At 31.8% G+C, this 17,276-nt stretch overlaps 1 protein-coding gene across 1 annotated transcript in view; it reads left to right on the forward strand.

Moving 5' to 3' along the window:
- The window catches only part of THSD7B (thrombospondin type 1 domain containing 7B), a 1,297,161-nt gene that overhangs the window by 718,717 nt on the left and 561,168 nt on the right, over positions 1-17,276 (forward strand). Inside the window, exons 8-10 of the mRNA XM_074301932.1 lie at positions 706-897; positions 3,905-4,139; positions 16,980-17,095. Of these exons, the coding sequence (XP_074158033.1) occupies positions 706-897; positions 3,905-4,139; positions 16,980-17,095 (543 nt within the window). The remainder of the gene's footprint in view (positions 1-705; positions 898-3,904; positions 4,140-16,979; positions 17,096-17,276) is intronic.

Consider the following 17,276-nt stretch of genomic DNA (forward strand, 5'->3'; position numbering starts at 1 on the left):
TGGTGGGTTTTTAAAAAAATCTAACATTTTAGCAATTTGCCTTTTACTAATGATATAGGAAGTGTGAGTTTACAGATCACAAAGGATGATGATTAGAAGTATAGGACATTTTCCCAAGGAGAAATGAATCTTATAAGACAGTAAGTGTACAAACAAAATAACTGTGCAAAAAATGGAAAATGACAAAGTATGCAGAGTTCATCCAAACCATCTACCAAAACTCAACACAACACTTTTAGTCCCATTGTATATGTCCCAATCTTTCTTTGGAATTGGGAAGCTAGGAACATTTAAGCAAAATAGAAGTAAAGATAGTTTTTAGATACTTATGCCATAGTACATGGTTTTCTGTTCTGGGAAATATATGTTATAAATGTATTAGCCCATCTGAGACAGATTTTGTCCATTTCTTATTATGCCACATTTGAATATTATGGGAAGAAATTGGATTTGCCTCCTAAATCAATATTGTATTGTTGTCTGAGAGTTTCTAAATATTAAATTATTTTACATCACATTTTCATGACAGAAGTACTTGAAGAGTAATGAAAACATTAGTTCTTATGTCTCATGGGCTTTGGTACTATGGGATAAACATTGATTGCCTCAGTTGAATAGAACAAACTTGAGGAATAAAGATTTCTTGTTTATAAACTTATCTCAGATTGGCTGTTAAATAACTTTTCTTGGTCTGATTGTTTGAAGGAGAAGAAGTAACAGGCAATCTATGTCTGGCGCCTCCTCCTCCAGAACGGATGTCTTGTGAAATACCCTGCCGAATGGATTGTGTGGTTAGTGAGTGGACAGAGTGGTCAGCCTGTTCCCAGTCCTGCTCTAATAAAAACACCGAGGGGAAGCAGACACGGACCAGAAGTATACTAGCACTGGCAGGAGATGGTGAGTAATGCTAGGAGTTTCAAAAGAGGATTAAGTATTTATTTTTTTAAAAAGAAAATTACCAAAGAACTGGTTGAGCAATACAGTTGATGTCAATAGTTATCCATGTCTTTGAAAACACAATCAAAATTTAACATTACATCTTAATGGAGTGGTGTTTTATATTATTTTTTTTGTATCTTAGTCTGAATAAGAGAGAATATAGAAAATTATCAACTATATGGTGAAAATTTATTCTCAACTTTAATTGGTATATATCTAGTCATAATTCCTTTTGAAAAATAAATAATAACTTCTTATTTTTAGCATACATGCAAAGATAGTTTTTCATTCAATCTTGCAAAATCTTGTGCTCCAAATTTTTCCCTCCCTTCTCCTATCCCCTCCCCTAGATAGCAAGAAACCCAATGCATGTTAAGCATGCACAATTCTTCTATACATATTTCCACATTTATCATGCTGCACAAGAAAAATCAGATTTAAGGTAAAAAATGAAAAAAAAATAAAACAAAAAGCAGACAAACAACACCCAAAAAATGAAAAAAAGTACTTTGTGATTCACCTTCATTCCAGATAGTCCTCCTTCTGCATGCAGACATTTAGCCATTATTCTTAAAGACTTGCTATGTGTTTAAATATACATGCATATATATATATATATATATATATATATATATATATGCACACGCTTATATATGTAGGATATATAGAGAAAGACAGACAGACAAAGAGACAGAGAGACAGAGACAGACAGAGAGAGAGTGAAGCATACTATTATGGAGCTGGGATTCATTAAAGCCTTGGCTTGCATCATGTCTCAAACACTTAGTAACTTTTTGATCCAGGGTGCTCACTTGCCTTGAGAATTATCAGTTTCCTCATCTGTAAAATGGGGATAATAAAGTTGTTATGAGGATCATACCATTCATTAAATATTTTACAAAATGTAAAGTGCTATATAAATATCAACTACTTTTAATTGTATTTTTTTTACTAAGTGAGATAAAATTTAGTCACTGTACCCAAAAAGCAAAACATTTTAATGGGATTATTATATACTCAGGTTGTGTGACCTTGGATACATTAATCTTCAGACCTCAGTTTTGTTATCTGTAAAATAGTGTTGGGCATTTTTATCCCAGTAATTTACTTTAAAGACATTGTGCAGTATAAAAAATAAGGTTAATGACTATGGAAATTATATTGAAAAAGTTAAAATATAAAAATAGGTAAAATACCATTGTTCTAATAAATGAAAGTAGCACAGTATGCCTTTCAAACAAGGGCAATATGTCTAGGACCTGCCCAGGACCTGATGTTCCTATTATTTATAGCCATGGTCTTCATCCCCAGATAAATTCCTTCCTCCTTCTTTCATGTGCTTCTGTGCCATCTCTGTCCATGGCTTAGTTGGAAACAGCAGGACAGTTTGAGCACTTGCTGTGAGAAACTCCTTTTTAAAGTGGGCTCTGTTCTTTGATCCTGAGAAATAGTTCTGGGATCAGGATAAATGAAGATTGAGCATTATTCAAGTACCTTTGTTTCCTTCTTATACTTGTGTTTTGTATTTCTGGAGGGAGAAAAAGTTATAGTATTTAATAGAGAAAAAATAACAAGAATAACAAGCCAAGGTCACAAATCTTCCTGAGCTTTCAGTCCACTGAATAAAACATTATAGTGTGTAATAGGAGGAGGAGATCAATACTTTTTAGATAAATATCAGTTTTTATATGGATATAGAAAAAAAAGGGAAAAAAAAGACAGTAATGAAATGGGATTGTCTGACTCACCTGGTAGTGTAAGAATCCACATCTGTCTGGTCAGTCTCTTTGCCAATAGATAGTGCATTGTCAGATACTATTTTGTGGTTAAAGACTGGGCACTTGAAGGCAAATTTCTAGCTACTTTTGGACTTTGAAATTATAGTTCTAAGACTCAGGTAGATCTGGGGCATTTTAAAATTATGGGAAAATAAATTTTCTTTTTCTTTTTTTTTCTTTTTAATTAGAAAAAGGGAAATAATTGATTCCTCAAATTCATTTAAGTTTCATTTAGCCATACTCTAAAGTTTTGTGATTTCAGTGACTTTTGTTATTATGTTTAATCTGTACTCCATGTATCCTGGGGAGTTATATTTAATGTTCATTAGATCAAAGAATCACAGGTGGAAGGGATCTTCAAAGGCATCTAGGGATTTTTTGCTATCAGCTTATAGATTAGGAACTTGAGGCTTTAAGAATTTGGTTTAATGTGCTTACCCAAGTCACATAAGTAACAGAGATGCATAGTTCTTTGAATTCAAGTAAAAAGTTTTTTTTTCCATTACCTTATAGTATATTCCTTGTATTTATTCAATTATGGTGAATTTGTTACATATTAGATTGATCCTATGAATAAATCAGTGTGCTACAGTAAAAGAGGGAATAAATATTTATTAAAAGTCTACTGTTTGCTAGGCAATTTACAAATATTAGCTTGTTTACACTTCATAACAACCCTGGGAGGTAGATGCTATTATTATTTGTAGATGAAGAAAGGATTTTCCCTGAGTTACACAAATAAGAAGTGTCTGAGGTCAAATTTGAATTCACATCTTTCTAACTCAAGACCTCAAAGCCCTATATATTGTGCTCACTTATACCCAGAGTGTTAGATTTGGAATAAGATATTTGGCTTGAATTTCAGCTCTGCCTATGACCTTTGATTTTCCTATAAGCTACTTTATCTAGACTTCAGAGGCTTACATCTAAAACAAAACAAAACAAAACAAAAAATTGAGGAATGCTAAAATGACCTCTAATATCCTTAGTAGCTTTAAAATTTTAGTTCTACTAGTTTCTATGAGAGATAAAACCTTCACTTTTATCAATTTTTCTACTAAGAAACAAAACATTGCTATGAAAAAACTTACATGGGCACAAATTCAGAGACTCTCAAGGATAGGCTGCCCCCACAGATTAAAAAAAGTGGAAGTTCAATTATCCTTTCTTCCTTTTGCATCAAACAGGTGGAAAACCATGTCCGCCTCTTCAAACCCTACAAGAATATCGTTTGTGCAATGATCATTCTTGTACACATTTCTATTGGGAGACATCGCCTTGGGGTTCCTGCTCTGAAGATGCCCTGGTAACAGCTCTTAATGCAACCAGTACCTGGAATGGAGAAGCCACCTGTGGTGTGGGCATTCAGACTCGCAAGGTTTTTTGTATGAAAAGTCACATGGGGCAGGCCATGATTAAAAGGTATCATTAAGAGATTAGTTTTTTCTTGCATATGTTATATATTTACATATTAATATCAACAGACATTCCTTAAATTCTTAAATATTTTACTAACATATTTTATTTGTTTCTTAATATCCCTTAGAAATTTTTGGTATTGCAATGAATAAAAACTTTTCAGGATCTTAAAAGTTATGACTGTATTTTGACTATTTAATAACATGATTAAGTTCATCAGGAACTTTTATGACTATCGAATGTCTTTGTGGGTTCTTGCAGTTCAATTAGTCTCTTACATGATACATAGTTTGAAAGTAAAATTGGACCTTTAAATGAGAAATTCTATAACCTTGATGTATCAAACCCTCAGTAAATACTTATTGCCAGTGAAAATTTACATGGTATTCTATAAAGCATTAACTGTGACTAATGCAAGAGCATTAATTAATTAATTAATTAATTAATTAATTATTTTATGTTCATAGTCTCTGCCCTCAAGAAGCTTCCATTTTACAGAGTGCCCCTTCAAGGTATGGAAGTTACTCTGGGCTAACAAGGGCTATAGGATAAATGTTACCACTTGGGAAAAGCTCATAGGATATTATATTTAGAACTGGAAGCTACTTTAGAGACCACTGAATCTTAACCTCCTCATTGAACTTATTGAAATATAACCAAAAGGCAAATAGGAATTCTTCAAGCAAGATAACATTTTACTAATATACTACCAAACCTATTTTAAAAATATGGGTCAATGGCACTATCTCTGGTCAAATAATTCAGGTAATCTCAGAACAAAGAACCAAACAAAAACCACATAATTGGCTAACAATCATAGGGGTGAGGGATCATGATTGGTTACATTAAAGAAAGTGGGCAGAACTATAGACATGATTCTCTATTCTCCAAGGATAAGGAATGCTTTTGTGAATTTTATGAGCCTCTGCATCCTGAGTTCACTGAGTACACATCCAGATGTGTACACTCATTGGAGACTGAGGGATTAGGTAAAACCATTTTTTTTAATTGCTAGAGATGGCACAAGGTCATTTAGATTATCTTCTTAAGGATAGCATACAAACTCTGCAGGAAGTGCAAGGATATTGTTTTATGAAAACATTGAGAACAGAGATTTTCTTAAGCTAACAGTTATTATGAAACAACTTAATCCCTTAATACCTAACTTCAGAAAGAAGAGACTAAATTTTTGAATTCATGAGTTTCTTTGTTTGGAGTCAGAGATAAATTTTGGTTTGTTAAATAGAATCCAGAATATGATTAGAGAATAATATCAAATGTAAAATGTGTGATTGAGAATTAATTTTCAAAATTGGACCATTAAGGAAAACACAGGTTAAGAGGCAAGCTAAGGGTCAAACAGCTAGTACTTAAAGTGAGATTTGAATCTAGGTCTTCTAGGCCCCAATTCCATGTGCCCTATTTACTATACCCTGTTGCTTTTCTTTGAGGGTGAGCCACTGATAGGTTTCATGTCTTCTTAAGTAGCAGCCTAGCTAAGGGTGACATCAGTGTACTGGAGTTATCAGAGATCTAGACTACTTTATTCAGAATAACATGAAATAGGAAAGTCTTCTATTTTGTTTAAAAGCTGAGTATCAGGGATACAAAGTAAATAAATTAAAAGGACAAATTGACCAAGTTAAAGACTGGAGAACTGTTAAAGCAACATATAAAGAACAGTTCATTCAGATACCTAACCCTATGGTCAATACTCTCAGACATATAGGATGTTCATTTGGAAATAGCTATTCAGTGGCATTTTCTTCTTTTGTTTTTGTTTCATGGAGTGGGTAGAATGTGGATATAGGATTTCAAAGAGATCAGAATTCCTAGTGTAACAATTGCCTCTACCACTAGAAATCAGCAGAAACTTTGAAACTTTTTGTCTCAGAAAGTTTTCTGGAGTATTGAGAGATCAATTATTTACCTTTGCTCATACTTCTAGAACAGATTAAAGGCAGTCCTAGAACACAAGCCTTCCTAACTCCAAGGCCATTCCTTATACATAGTATTTGCTTTATAAAGTATATAATAAAAATGATTTTAAAAAGAATGTCATCATGCTTGTTAATAATATCATGTTAATATCAAATCACAATCCACCATATGCATCTCAATCTGTGGGTCTCATGAAATCCTCCCAAACAATAAACAGTATAAACTATGTAAACCCAATTCTTGCCTCATTTCTTAAATAGCAGGAAAAGAAAGGATATTTATTCAAGAACTGAGTGATTTTTAGTATTGCACTGTTGCATTTTGGAACCTCAGGATGCCTGACTGCCTCTCTTCCTCATACCCTACACGGGTTGTTATATGGTTTGAAGTCCATCTGCACTGGATTTTCTTTCCCTGATACTATTGATAGTCTCATATTCCCCAGGCTTCATAGAAGTTATTTCTTCATTCATAGCAATTGAAAATATAAATTTAAAATTCTATCCTTTTAGTGTTAGAACCATATCTGCATTCTCTAAAGGGAAGTATGCTTGCTTGCCATCAGAGCCCTTCAAAAAATAAATATTGTGACTGGGCTTACCGCAACTCATTCCCTATTACTGCTGTCCTTCCTGCAATAAAAATATACTTGTCAGGTTCAACATTTCTTTACAAATCCCCTGGTTTAAGGGAGCTTATTGCAAACTCCCTCCCCTATCCTTAATAAAAGACTTAGCATATAGACAAATGACAAAGTAAACAACAATTTCTTTTACTTACTTGAGATGATTAGATATATTGGGAAAGGTATTGTGAAGTAGTGTATCTGAGTCTTGGATTTGTGTTTAAAATCTTACTTAGAAGATACTGGAGCCTAGGTATATCATTTAACGCCTTTCTCTCAATTTTCTCATCTGAAAAATGAGAAGATTGAAACCTTTTGTTGTTACAATTCCTTCTGGCTTTAAATTTATGATCCCAAGATTGATAGTCAGGATACTTTGGAGGTAAGCTGAAAAGTAGAAAAGTAAATTATAATATGATCTATGTATACCAGTTAAATGATAATTGAACACATTGCCCTGATAAAACATTATAAAAGTTAAGTCTGCAAGTACTTTACATAGGGGAGGAGCTGCAGCTTTGATAATGTTCATCATTATGACTTAATTTTTCAATTGACAATAAAAAAGCATTCAGGAAGCATAAATACAATGTACAGATTAAAATTAAAAAGGCTTATTTTAGAAGTATGCCATAATAAAATGCTGCAAACTGTAATTCTTCACAGTGACAGAAAAATTCAGCATTACTGATCTGATCATTTCTACTTATATAAAATGTTTCATTGCCAATATACTATAGAAAAAATACAATTTAAATTTAATATAATTTTAGTTATTTTCTTTATGAAGTTGCAATAAAGGTGATGCTTATATCCACAGACTAAATTATTCTCATGGTTTCAAAAAAGAGGACCACTTCTGATTGTATCATGCTGACTTCTAAAATTAATAATAATTGCAAGTCAGAATCATCTGGCTCATGAACCCTTAATACTATATATATGTATATATGTATATATATATATATATACATATATATACATATATATATATATTACTCTATTAATTATTTTTCAACTATCCCTAATCATAGCCTTTACTTCATCAGAGATAATTATATTCTATATCCTATTTGAAACAACCCTAATCTCTATCCTTATTATCATTACACGATGAGGAAGCCAAAATGAATGACTTAATGCAGACCTATATTTCCTCTTCTATACACTAATTGGATCTCTTCCACTTCTAGTTGCCCTCCTTCATCTAGACACAAACCTAGGCTTCCCTTCATATACTAACTATATCACTAGCTTCACCAACCCTAGATCCCTCTATATCAATCACCTTACTCTGATAAGCATATAGTTGAGGAAGAAAAATAAACAGCCGAACAAAAAAAGGACTACTCGCTATTTTTCTATCCATTTTTCTAAATTTAAGATTTCAATTTTAATTTCAAAATTATATGAACACATATTTTCACACCATTATGTTATGATTTTCCTGAATTTGTAACCCCAAATTTACCTCACACAACTTTAAAATATTTCCCAAATTAATATGTATTCAGTTTAGATAAGAGACAGCATGGAAGAAGTGGAGGAGAAAGCTATTTCAAAACCCATAAAAGATCTGCATTCAAGTTCTGTTTCTGGCATACACTAGTTCTGGCTCATCATTTAACTTCAGTACCATGGTCAGTTCTCTAAGACTAAATTCTAAGTTGGGATGATCTGCTTTGGCAGAAGGAATTTTCTCACCCAGGAATCCCACATAGCTGTGAAATCACAGTTGAAGTCCTTATTCCTATTAATTTTATGAAATAAGAGAAGGGGAGCAGTTAGGTGATACAGTAGATAGAACATCAACCCTGGACTCAAGGATTTTAGTTCAAATTTGGTTTCAAACATTTGACACTACCCTAGACAAGTCACGTTATTCTAATCACCTAATCACTCTAATCAACAAAAACAAATAAAAAACCCCCAAAAAACATAAATAAGGTTAAAATCATTTTTACTATGTATAACCTTCTTTCCTAATTTATTGAGTAACACAGGAAAATGAATTGCACAGATGTTTTTCCCCAAATCCACCCCCTCCAAAAAAATCAAGACATTGCTAATTACTTTTTGCACTGTTAATGAGGCTAGAGACTTAACAACCTAGTTTTAATTCTTATTGTATGTCTCCAAACAATCCTGCTAAATATAAGCAGTATATGACTTCAGTAAAGTTAATTAAAATTCTTGAGGTTAATGAGATTAATTGAGCTAAGAAAATAATGTTTGGTGTCCAGCAATGCACTGTATGATTATGAGTTATAGTAGGTAACATTGTAGGACCATTTTCAAAATAGCAATTTTGTTATGGTTTCTCAGAGATTTGGCATAAGGAAAGGAACCTATCTACCTCCACTTGTATATAATGAGGAGAAACACAGAGGGAATAAAGAGAATTGATGGAAATATTATGACAGAAGGGAAGCTTACAGGTTGGAATAAAAGTTGAAACTAAGTATCAGTGGAAGAAATTAGCTTAAAATATTTCTGTTGTCTCAAAACACAATGCCAATTTTGCTGATTCCCATGGTCTTGTTTCTTTGCATTGGTATTTTGGTTTCAATTTAATTGCATAGATGAGAATGTTAGTATTGTATAAGTTATGGAACTGATCATATCAGAAAATGGAAATTGGATAGGACACAGCTGAACTTATAGGGAGATCCTGTTTCGATATATAATATATATATATATATTTGGTTTATTTGGGTTTTTATTTATTTTGGATGGTTAGTTTGTTTGATAAACATCTCTTACCCCTTTAACCCTCTCACCCCCCCAACTAGCAGTATATATATATATATATATATATATATATATATATATATATATATATATATATATATATATATATATATATATATATATATATATATATATATATATATATATATATATATTTGAAATATAAAAAAAATGGATTTTTTGGTTATAGTTTCTGATTAGGAATTTTAAAAAATTTTCATTTAACACAAAACAGTCTTTTATGAATTACAAAATTAAATAACAACTGAATGATATCCCTAAGTGTTTTTTAAACTGATAGGTTAAAGCTAACCAGCATAGCATGATCACTTTCCATAGAAATAAGATTATTTCCTCTCTGATTTCTGATTATAGCTACCAAACCAAAAGAAACAGTGGGCTATAGTGAATATAGTGCTGTATTTGGAGACAGAAAACCCTGAGTTCAAATTTTGCCTCTAACACTTCATCGCTTTGTGACCCTAGGAAAGATACCCCCATTTTCTTTATAAGTAAAATGAAGATGTTAACCTAAAAGAAGGATTGTTGTAAGGCTCAGAGGAGCTAATTAATATATGTAAAGTGTTTTACAAGTTTTATACTTTTCAACCTTAAAATAGCAAATTTTATAGCATTTAGTTGGTTTGATTCAACACAGCAATAAAAAGAACTAAATCACATGATCAATGAGAGGATATGGATGTAGGCATTTTCATGCCAGTCTAGAAGTAAGATTTAATAGTACAAAATGGTTTTCTACTTAGGGGACCACCAACCCTGAGCCCTGAGGGTGTGCAGTAAATTATACAGTATGCAATGGTATCAAGAGTCAGGGATTGCAAATAGATTCATTAACAAAAAATATATATATAGGATTGAATTGGAACATTTTCTGTACATTAAGTAGTCATCAACATAATTTTGAAGGTACTGGATAAATTACATAGCTAACCCCATGAAGACCTTTATTTTCAATCTTTTATTATGCTCAGTAATACACATTTATTCATTTATCTCTTCATTCAAAATATTAAGCACTAGATATATCATAGACATTTTAATAGTTTCTTCAAAGTTACCAATCTCATTATTAACATATTTGGGGCAGCTAGGTGGCACAGTGGGTAGAGCACCATCCCTGAATTTAGGAGGACCCCAGTTCAAATCTGGTCTCAGACACTTAACACTTCCTAGCTGTGTGATCCTGGGCAAGTCACTTAACCCCAGCCTCAGGGGGAAAAATAACAATAATAATAATTAACACATTCAATAGCCTTTTCTCAATTTTCATTCTTTTTAACCTCTTTAACACTGTCAATTATCTTATTCTCTGTGATTATTTCTTCTCTAGATTTTTGAGATACCACTCTCTCTAGTCATCCTTATCTGTCTGAGCATTTTTTCTCAGTCTTCTTTGTTAAGTTCTCCTCCAGATTCCACCATTTAATTGTAAATGTCCCAAAGAGTTATATTCAGGGGCCTCTTCTCTTTTCCTTCTATATTAATTTATTTGGTGATTACTTCAGATTCCATGCTTTTGTTTATTATCTCCATTATTATGATTCCCAAGTCTACCTGTTCGGCCCCAAATTCTCTGTTGATTTCTACTTTTTTTTTCATTCTATAAAGAATTTGTTTTTAATATACATTGCTTTATGAATCATGTTGGAAAAGAAAAATCACAGCAAAAGAGAAAAACCATGGGAGAGATTTAAAAAAAATAGAAAAATTAAGTGAACATAGGATGTGTTGATTTACAATCAATCTCCTTAGTTCTTTTCCTGGATGTATGTGACATTTTTTGCCCAAAAATATGGGATTGCATTTGGATCACTGAACCACTGAGAAGAACCAAGTCTTTCATAACTGAACATCACATATTCTTATTATTGTGTACTATGTATTCCTCGTGCAGCTTGTTTTGTTCAGCATCAGTTCAAGTAAATTTCTCCAGACCTTTTAAAAATCAGCTTGTTCATCATTTTTATAGAAAAATAATGTTCCATTACCCTCATGGATCATAACTTGTTCGGCCATTCTTCAATTGATGGAGGTCTATTCATTTTCCAACTTTTGCTATCATAAAAACAGCTGCTACAAACATTTTTGCACATGTAGGTTCTTTTCCCTCTTTTATGAGTTTCTTAATGACACTGCTGGGAGAAAGTGTATACACAGTTTGAAAGCCCTTTAGGCATAGTTGGAAATTGCTCTCCAGAATGGTTGGATCATTTCACAACTCCATCCACAACATATTACTGTTCCAGTTTTCCTATATCCCCTCCAGCATTTATCATTATCTTTTCCTGTCATTTTAGCCAATCTGAGAGATATGAAGTATACTTCAGTTGTTATAATTTGCATTTCTTTAATCAACAATGATTTAGAACATTTTTTCATATAACTATATGTAGTTTTCATTAACTATAGATGGCTTTAATTTCATCATGTGAAAATTGTCTGTTCATGTCAATTAGGAAATGATAAGTAGTCTTATAAATAAGATGTTTATCAGAAATACTGGCTGTAAAGATTTTTCCCCAGACTTGCACTTCCTTTTTAATATTGTTTATGTTGATTTTGTTTGGTGCAAAAACTTTTTTTTAATTTATTGTAATCAAAGTTGTTCATTTTGTCTTTAATGCTATTCTCTAGCTCTTTTTTGGTCATAAACTGTTCCCTTTTCCCAAGATCTGATAGATAAATTATTGCTTGTTCTTCTAATCTGTTTATGGTATCATCCTTAGTACTTGCTGATCTTCAAGTCTCCTTATTTCAATCCATACTTCTTTCAGTTGTCAAAGTGATTTTTAATTGACGATGTTACATATACCCCACCAATCCCATTCAATAAATTCTATTGGCTTTCTATCACATACATGATCAAATATAAAAATCTTCTGTTTTGTATTCAAATCCCTCCATAACTCAGCTTCCTCTAACCTTTCTACTCTTCTTTACTTTTTGTACTTTTTGATCCAATTTTATTGCCTTCCTTGCTCTTTCACAAATAAGATACTCCATCTCAGATTTAGGCATTTTCTTTTGCTGTTCCTCATGCCTGCAATTTTTATCCTCCTCATCACTACCTCTTGGTTTCCCCAGCTTTCTTTAAATTTTAAATAAACTCTAATTTTATATTCTTTACTTCTTCTTCAATCTAGTGTTTTCCTGCTATTAAATATTTCTTATTTATTCAAAATATAATTCATTTGTATGTGACTGCTTGTTGTCTCTTCCATTAGATTATGAGCTCCTAAGACTCTCTTTACGTCAACACAATACTGAAGTTTTGACTGATACTACTCAACCCGAAGTAATTATCCTCCTCATTTTATAGTTCTAATATTTTTGAGAATTCCTCTCTTACACAACAAAGTTTAATGTGTGGCTTACATATATTTGCTTATATTTTATATCAACTCTTATTTTTTAGCTCTTTAAGAGGTGGGGCCAAGAATTTTTCAAGTGTCATAATCAAATCTCTTTTCATCAGCTGCATTCCTTCAGACAGAACTCCATCATACCCTAAAAATATGTCATCACATTTTGATAGTCATCATCCTGAAAGATTGTATCAGCCTTGATATTTACACCTCAATAGTACTCTCTGTGCTCTTTAGATGGGAGGCCTGGAGGCCTGACAGTGAACCAAAGGATTTGCCCAAAATGCTCAGTTCAGGGAGGGCTGCCAAGCCAGCCATATCTTCCTTTTTTACCTGCTATACTCTATTTGGATTGGACTTGATCAATCCATGGTACAGAGTGTCATCATTTCATATGTTATCTTCCTCCATTAAATTTTAAATTTCTTGAGGCTGGGGCTGTCTTTCTCTTTCATATTTGTATTTCCACTGATTAATATACTTTATTTACTGACAAAATTGTGGGAAAAAGTCAAATTTGGCAGGTGTGAGAGACTTTAGAGAGGGTCAATGAAAAGACTTGTAGATTTTTGGAATTAGCAGGAGGAAGGACAGAGAAGGAAAAAAGGAGAGAGACAGGAAGAAAATATCAGTTAACTTTAACATTTTTAGCCTCAAAATCCTGATATCACCAACAGAAAAGTTAAGAATAAAGACAGATTTTGGCAGAGAATGTGACAAATTCACTTTTCAATGTCAACTAATCATTGACCAAATAGTAAGGTTAAGGTATGTTGAAGACAGCTATCAAAACCTGGATATTTTTATAACATTCCTCATCCTATTGCTATCAGTAAGAAGCATTTGTGGACTATACAATTTATAGATGAGAATGAGATTGTTGAAAACAGTGCTTTCAATTTCAGTTACATACTTATACAGAGAGGGAGAATTTTTAAAATAATAACTGTCTACTTGTTATTAAACTTCAGACTTTTAAATGAATGTTTTCTTTCTTTCCTGTTCTCTGCAATAGAGTCCAAACAATATTTCAGTGTCCATACTCATGATCTTAGCTATATGGATACTAATTTTAGTGGAATATATTTCAACTTATTAAAACCTTTTTATGCTATAAGATTCTTTTCCTTTTCCTTTACATTTCCCATAAGGCAGATACTCAATACACATGATATCCTCTTCTAGATAACAGTGTTGTGTGGTTACCAGTACAATGCTTAAACTGTTCATCTATCATCCTCCACTCTCATAATGTGACTGATTCTTTTCCCTTTCTGATCATATATTTCCTGAACAATATCTTTAAGGCCACTTCCAGTGTACAAATCAACACAGAGAAGCCCACTTAGACCCCATCTGCATTGCCCTTCTACTCACCCTTAATTTTAATTCCTTTGATATTGACATGTGCAATGATTAAATAGAATTATTATTCTCATAAAAATGCTGGCCTGTATAACATTGCATTTATTACACTGATACACTTAGGAAGTCATTAAAAAGGGGAAGAATTTAACTTCAATTCTAATTATTAACAAAAGGGAAAATCATTAAATAAATTTAATAATGAAAGGGAAATTGTAACTAGTTAATAAGCAATCATTAAGTGTATAATGAAGCACTATGTGGAGCATTATGGAGACATATAAATGTAAAAGAAAAGGATTGTATTCACAGCTTATAGTCTAATTAGAGAGTCATCCATGATAAATAAAATTATAAACCAATGTAGTAGGAAGGATATTACATTATACTACATTTCATCATGCTCCTTTAATTAATATTAACAATACAATATAATGATTATATAGATCATTAAAAGCTTTTCAATGGTGATGATGATATTGCTGCTGAATTAGGATTGTATGGTTCTAGCTATTTATAGTTGTAATGGGATCTTTTGTTCATTATTTAATGCTGTTAGTATTATTCAGGTATTTTCATTGGGTGAATCATTGATCTAATTTTTTTTTATTGTAAAATACCTTGTGGAAATACTATATATTTTAAATTCTCAGTTGTTTATCAGTTGGTCCCATCTGACTCTTCATGAATGCTTTTTGGAATTTTCCTGGCAAAGATATTGGAGTGGTTTGCCATTTTTTCTCCACTTCATTTTATAGATGAGAAAACTAAGGCAAACAGGGATAAAGAGCTTACTCAGCATCACGCTGCTACTATGTATTTGAGGTAACATTTGAACTTAGAAAGATGAATCCTCCTAACTGTCCACTGCCCCAGCTAGTTTCCCTAAATGAGGGAATTACTGATATTAATTAAACAGGGAATATGAACAAACATGCCCTTTGGGAAAATCACTTTGATTACTATATTGAGAATGAATTGGAAAGACAAGATGTCAGAGACAGAGAAGGTTATGTAGATTGTTAAAATAGTACAGGTAAGATGTAATAAAGATGTTATCCAGGTTGGTGGCTTCTTGATTAGATTCAAGAAAAGTTGTAAGGGTAGAATGAATACAACTTGACAATTGTCTGAATGTGTGGGGTGAGTTTAGAATCATTCCATGATTTTGAACTTAAGTTCTAGCATGACACCTTTAATAAAAACAGGTAAGTTCAGAAAATGGGTAGGTTTTGATTATTTTTCCTACACCAGCTCTGCTCAATTACCATCTTCCTACCATTTTTCCTCATTCCTAACATATGCCAGTACTTCCTTCCAACCTATGCCAAAAAAATTTACCGTGCGTTTATTTGTATAGAGGTATTTTTTCCAATCTCTATTGATGGGAATTAATTAAGGGCAAATACCTTGAATTCTTTTTATCCCTAGTAACTTGCACAGTTTCATAAATACTTTTTTTTAGTTGTTTTACTGATTTTGTTTATATGTTGTTTCTCCTTAATAGAACATAAGCTTCTTGAGGACAAGGATCATTTTGTTTCAGTATTTCAATCCCTATTGCCTAGCAAGATGCTTTGCTGCATTATAAATACTTGATAAATGAAATTGAATTAAAATGAATTGAAAAGACTAAAGCTTTTTATTTAGAGGTGAATGGGAGGGTATGAACTCTTGAGTTCTCTTTCAATTTGGGGATGTATTTTGATGAATCAGGTTATTATAGTCCATCTTTTCCCAACATGTAACCTCTAGTCATAGTTACTCTGAAATAATACCTACCAGTTCTTAAATAATCTAAAATATATATCTTCAACCTCCATTTTAAATGCATTCAAGTATTTTAAGTAATTATTAGCAATTTTATTTCCAAATCTATCAATACATGAAGTTATTAATTGTATTCTTAGATAACCTGATGGAATTTTCCCTGGGGGAAAAATGCCATTGATCTAGAAACAATTAGCCTGAAAACTTGTAGGATATAGCAATGTATTCAGTAATTTGTTCTTTCAAATGCTTTTGCATTCATTTTATTTAGAATACTTATTTTTGAATACTCTTCCTGCTTTTCCAAATTCATGCTAATAATCATATCACTCACTTGAATATGAATAAAATATATATTTTATGACCTGTCAATATATATATATATATATATATATATATATATATATATAACACATATATATGTATATATATATCTTTGTAAATCAGGTTTTATTGGTTGTCAGCATTACAATCCATGGGAAAATCTTTTTTTTTCTTTTTTCTTAAGTTATATGTATGAATATCTTATTTTGGAATTTACTGAGATGTTAAATAATAGTGTTCTGAGGCTTGTGTTTTGCTATTTTTTTAAAATGATTTTAATTCAACTCTTACATGAGTCAAATTTATATGACCTAAACCAACTCATTTAATAGCTTTAGCTGTTAATTTTTCTATAAAACAAAAACATTGGACTAGATCAGTGATGTCAAACTCAAGTAGAAATGGAAGATATTAAACAATTCATAAGAATACCAAAAAGCTACAAACTGACTTTAAAAAGTATATATTAATATTATGGTAGTATCTATTTTATTACATTATAATTTAATTATTTTGTTAAACATTTCTCAATTACTTTTTAATTTTGTTGAATCCATATTCAGGAATGCTGTAGGCCTCATCCTCCTGTGAGGATGTGTTTGTTGTCTCTCTTCTGGTTGATTCATCCTATGTTAATTATTTCCTTTAGTAGTCACTAATTTATTTTTTTAATGTCCACAGATGCCCAGATTCCACTCGACCTGAAACAGTCCGTCCTTGTCTCCTCCCATGCAAAAGAGACTGTATTGTGACACCTTTCAGTGAATGGACTCACTGTCCCACTTCATGTCAAAAAGGTAAGAAAAGATTACATTAATTATACATCATTTAAACCTTGCAGTTCTTCTGATTATTGTTTCCATTGAGGAATCTCACTAATGAGGAATCATCATTATTTTTATCTCAGTATTATCCTTGTGACTTACTAAAAAAAAGTTTTTAAAAAATCAATAAGGAATTAAATATACAAACCTTAAA

This window comes from Sminthopsis crassicaudata, chromosome 3 (assembly GCF_048593235.1).
Source record: "Sminthopsis crassicaudata isolate SCR6 chromosome 3, ASM4859323v1, whole genome shotgun sequence".
Lineage (NCBI taxonomy): Eukaryota > Metazoa > Chordata > Mammalia > Dasyuromorphia > Dasyuridae > Sminthopsis > Sminthopsis crassicaudata.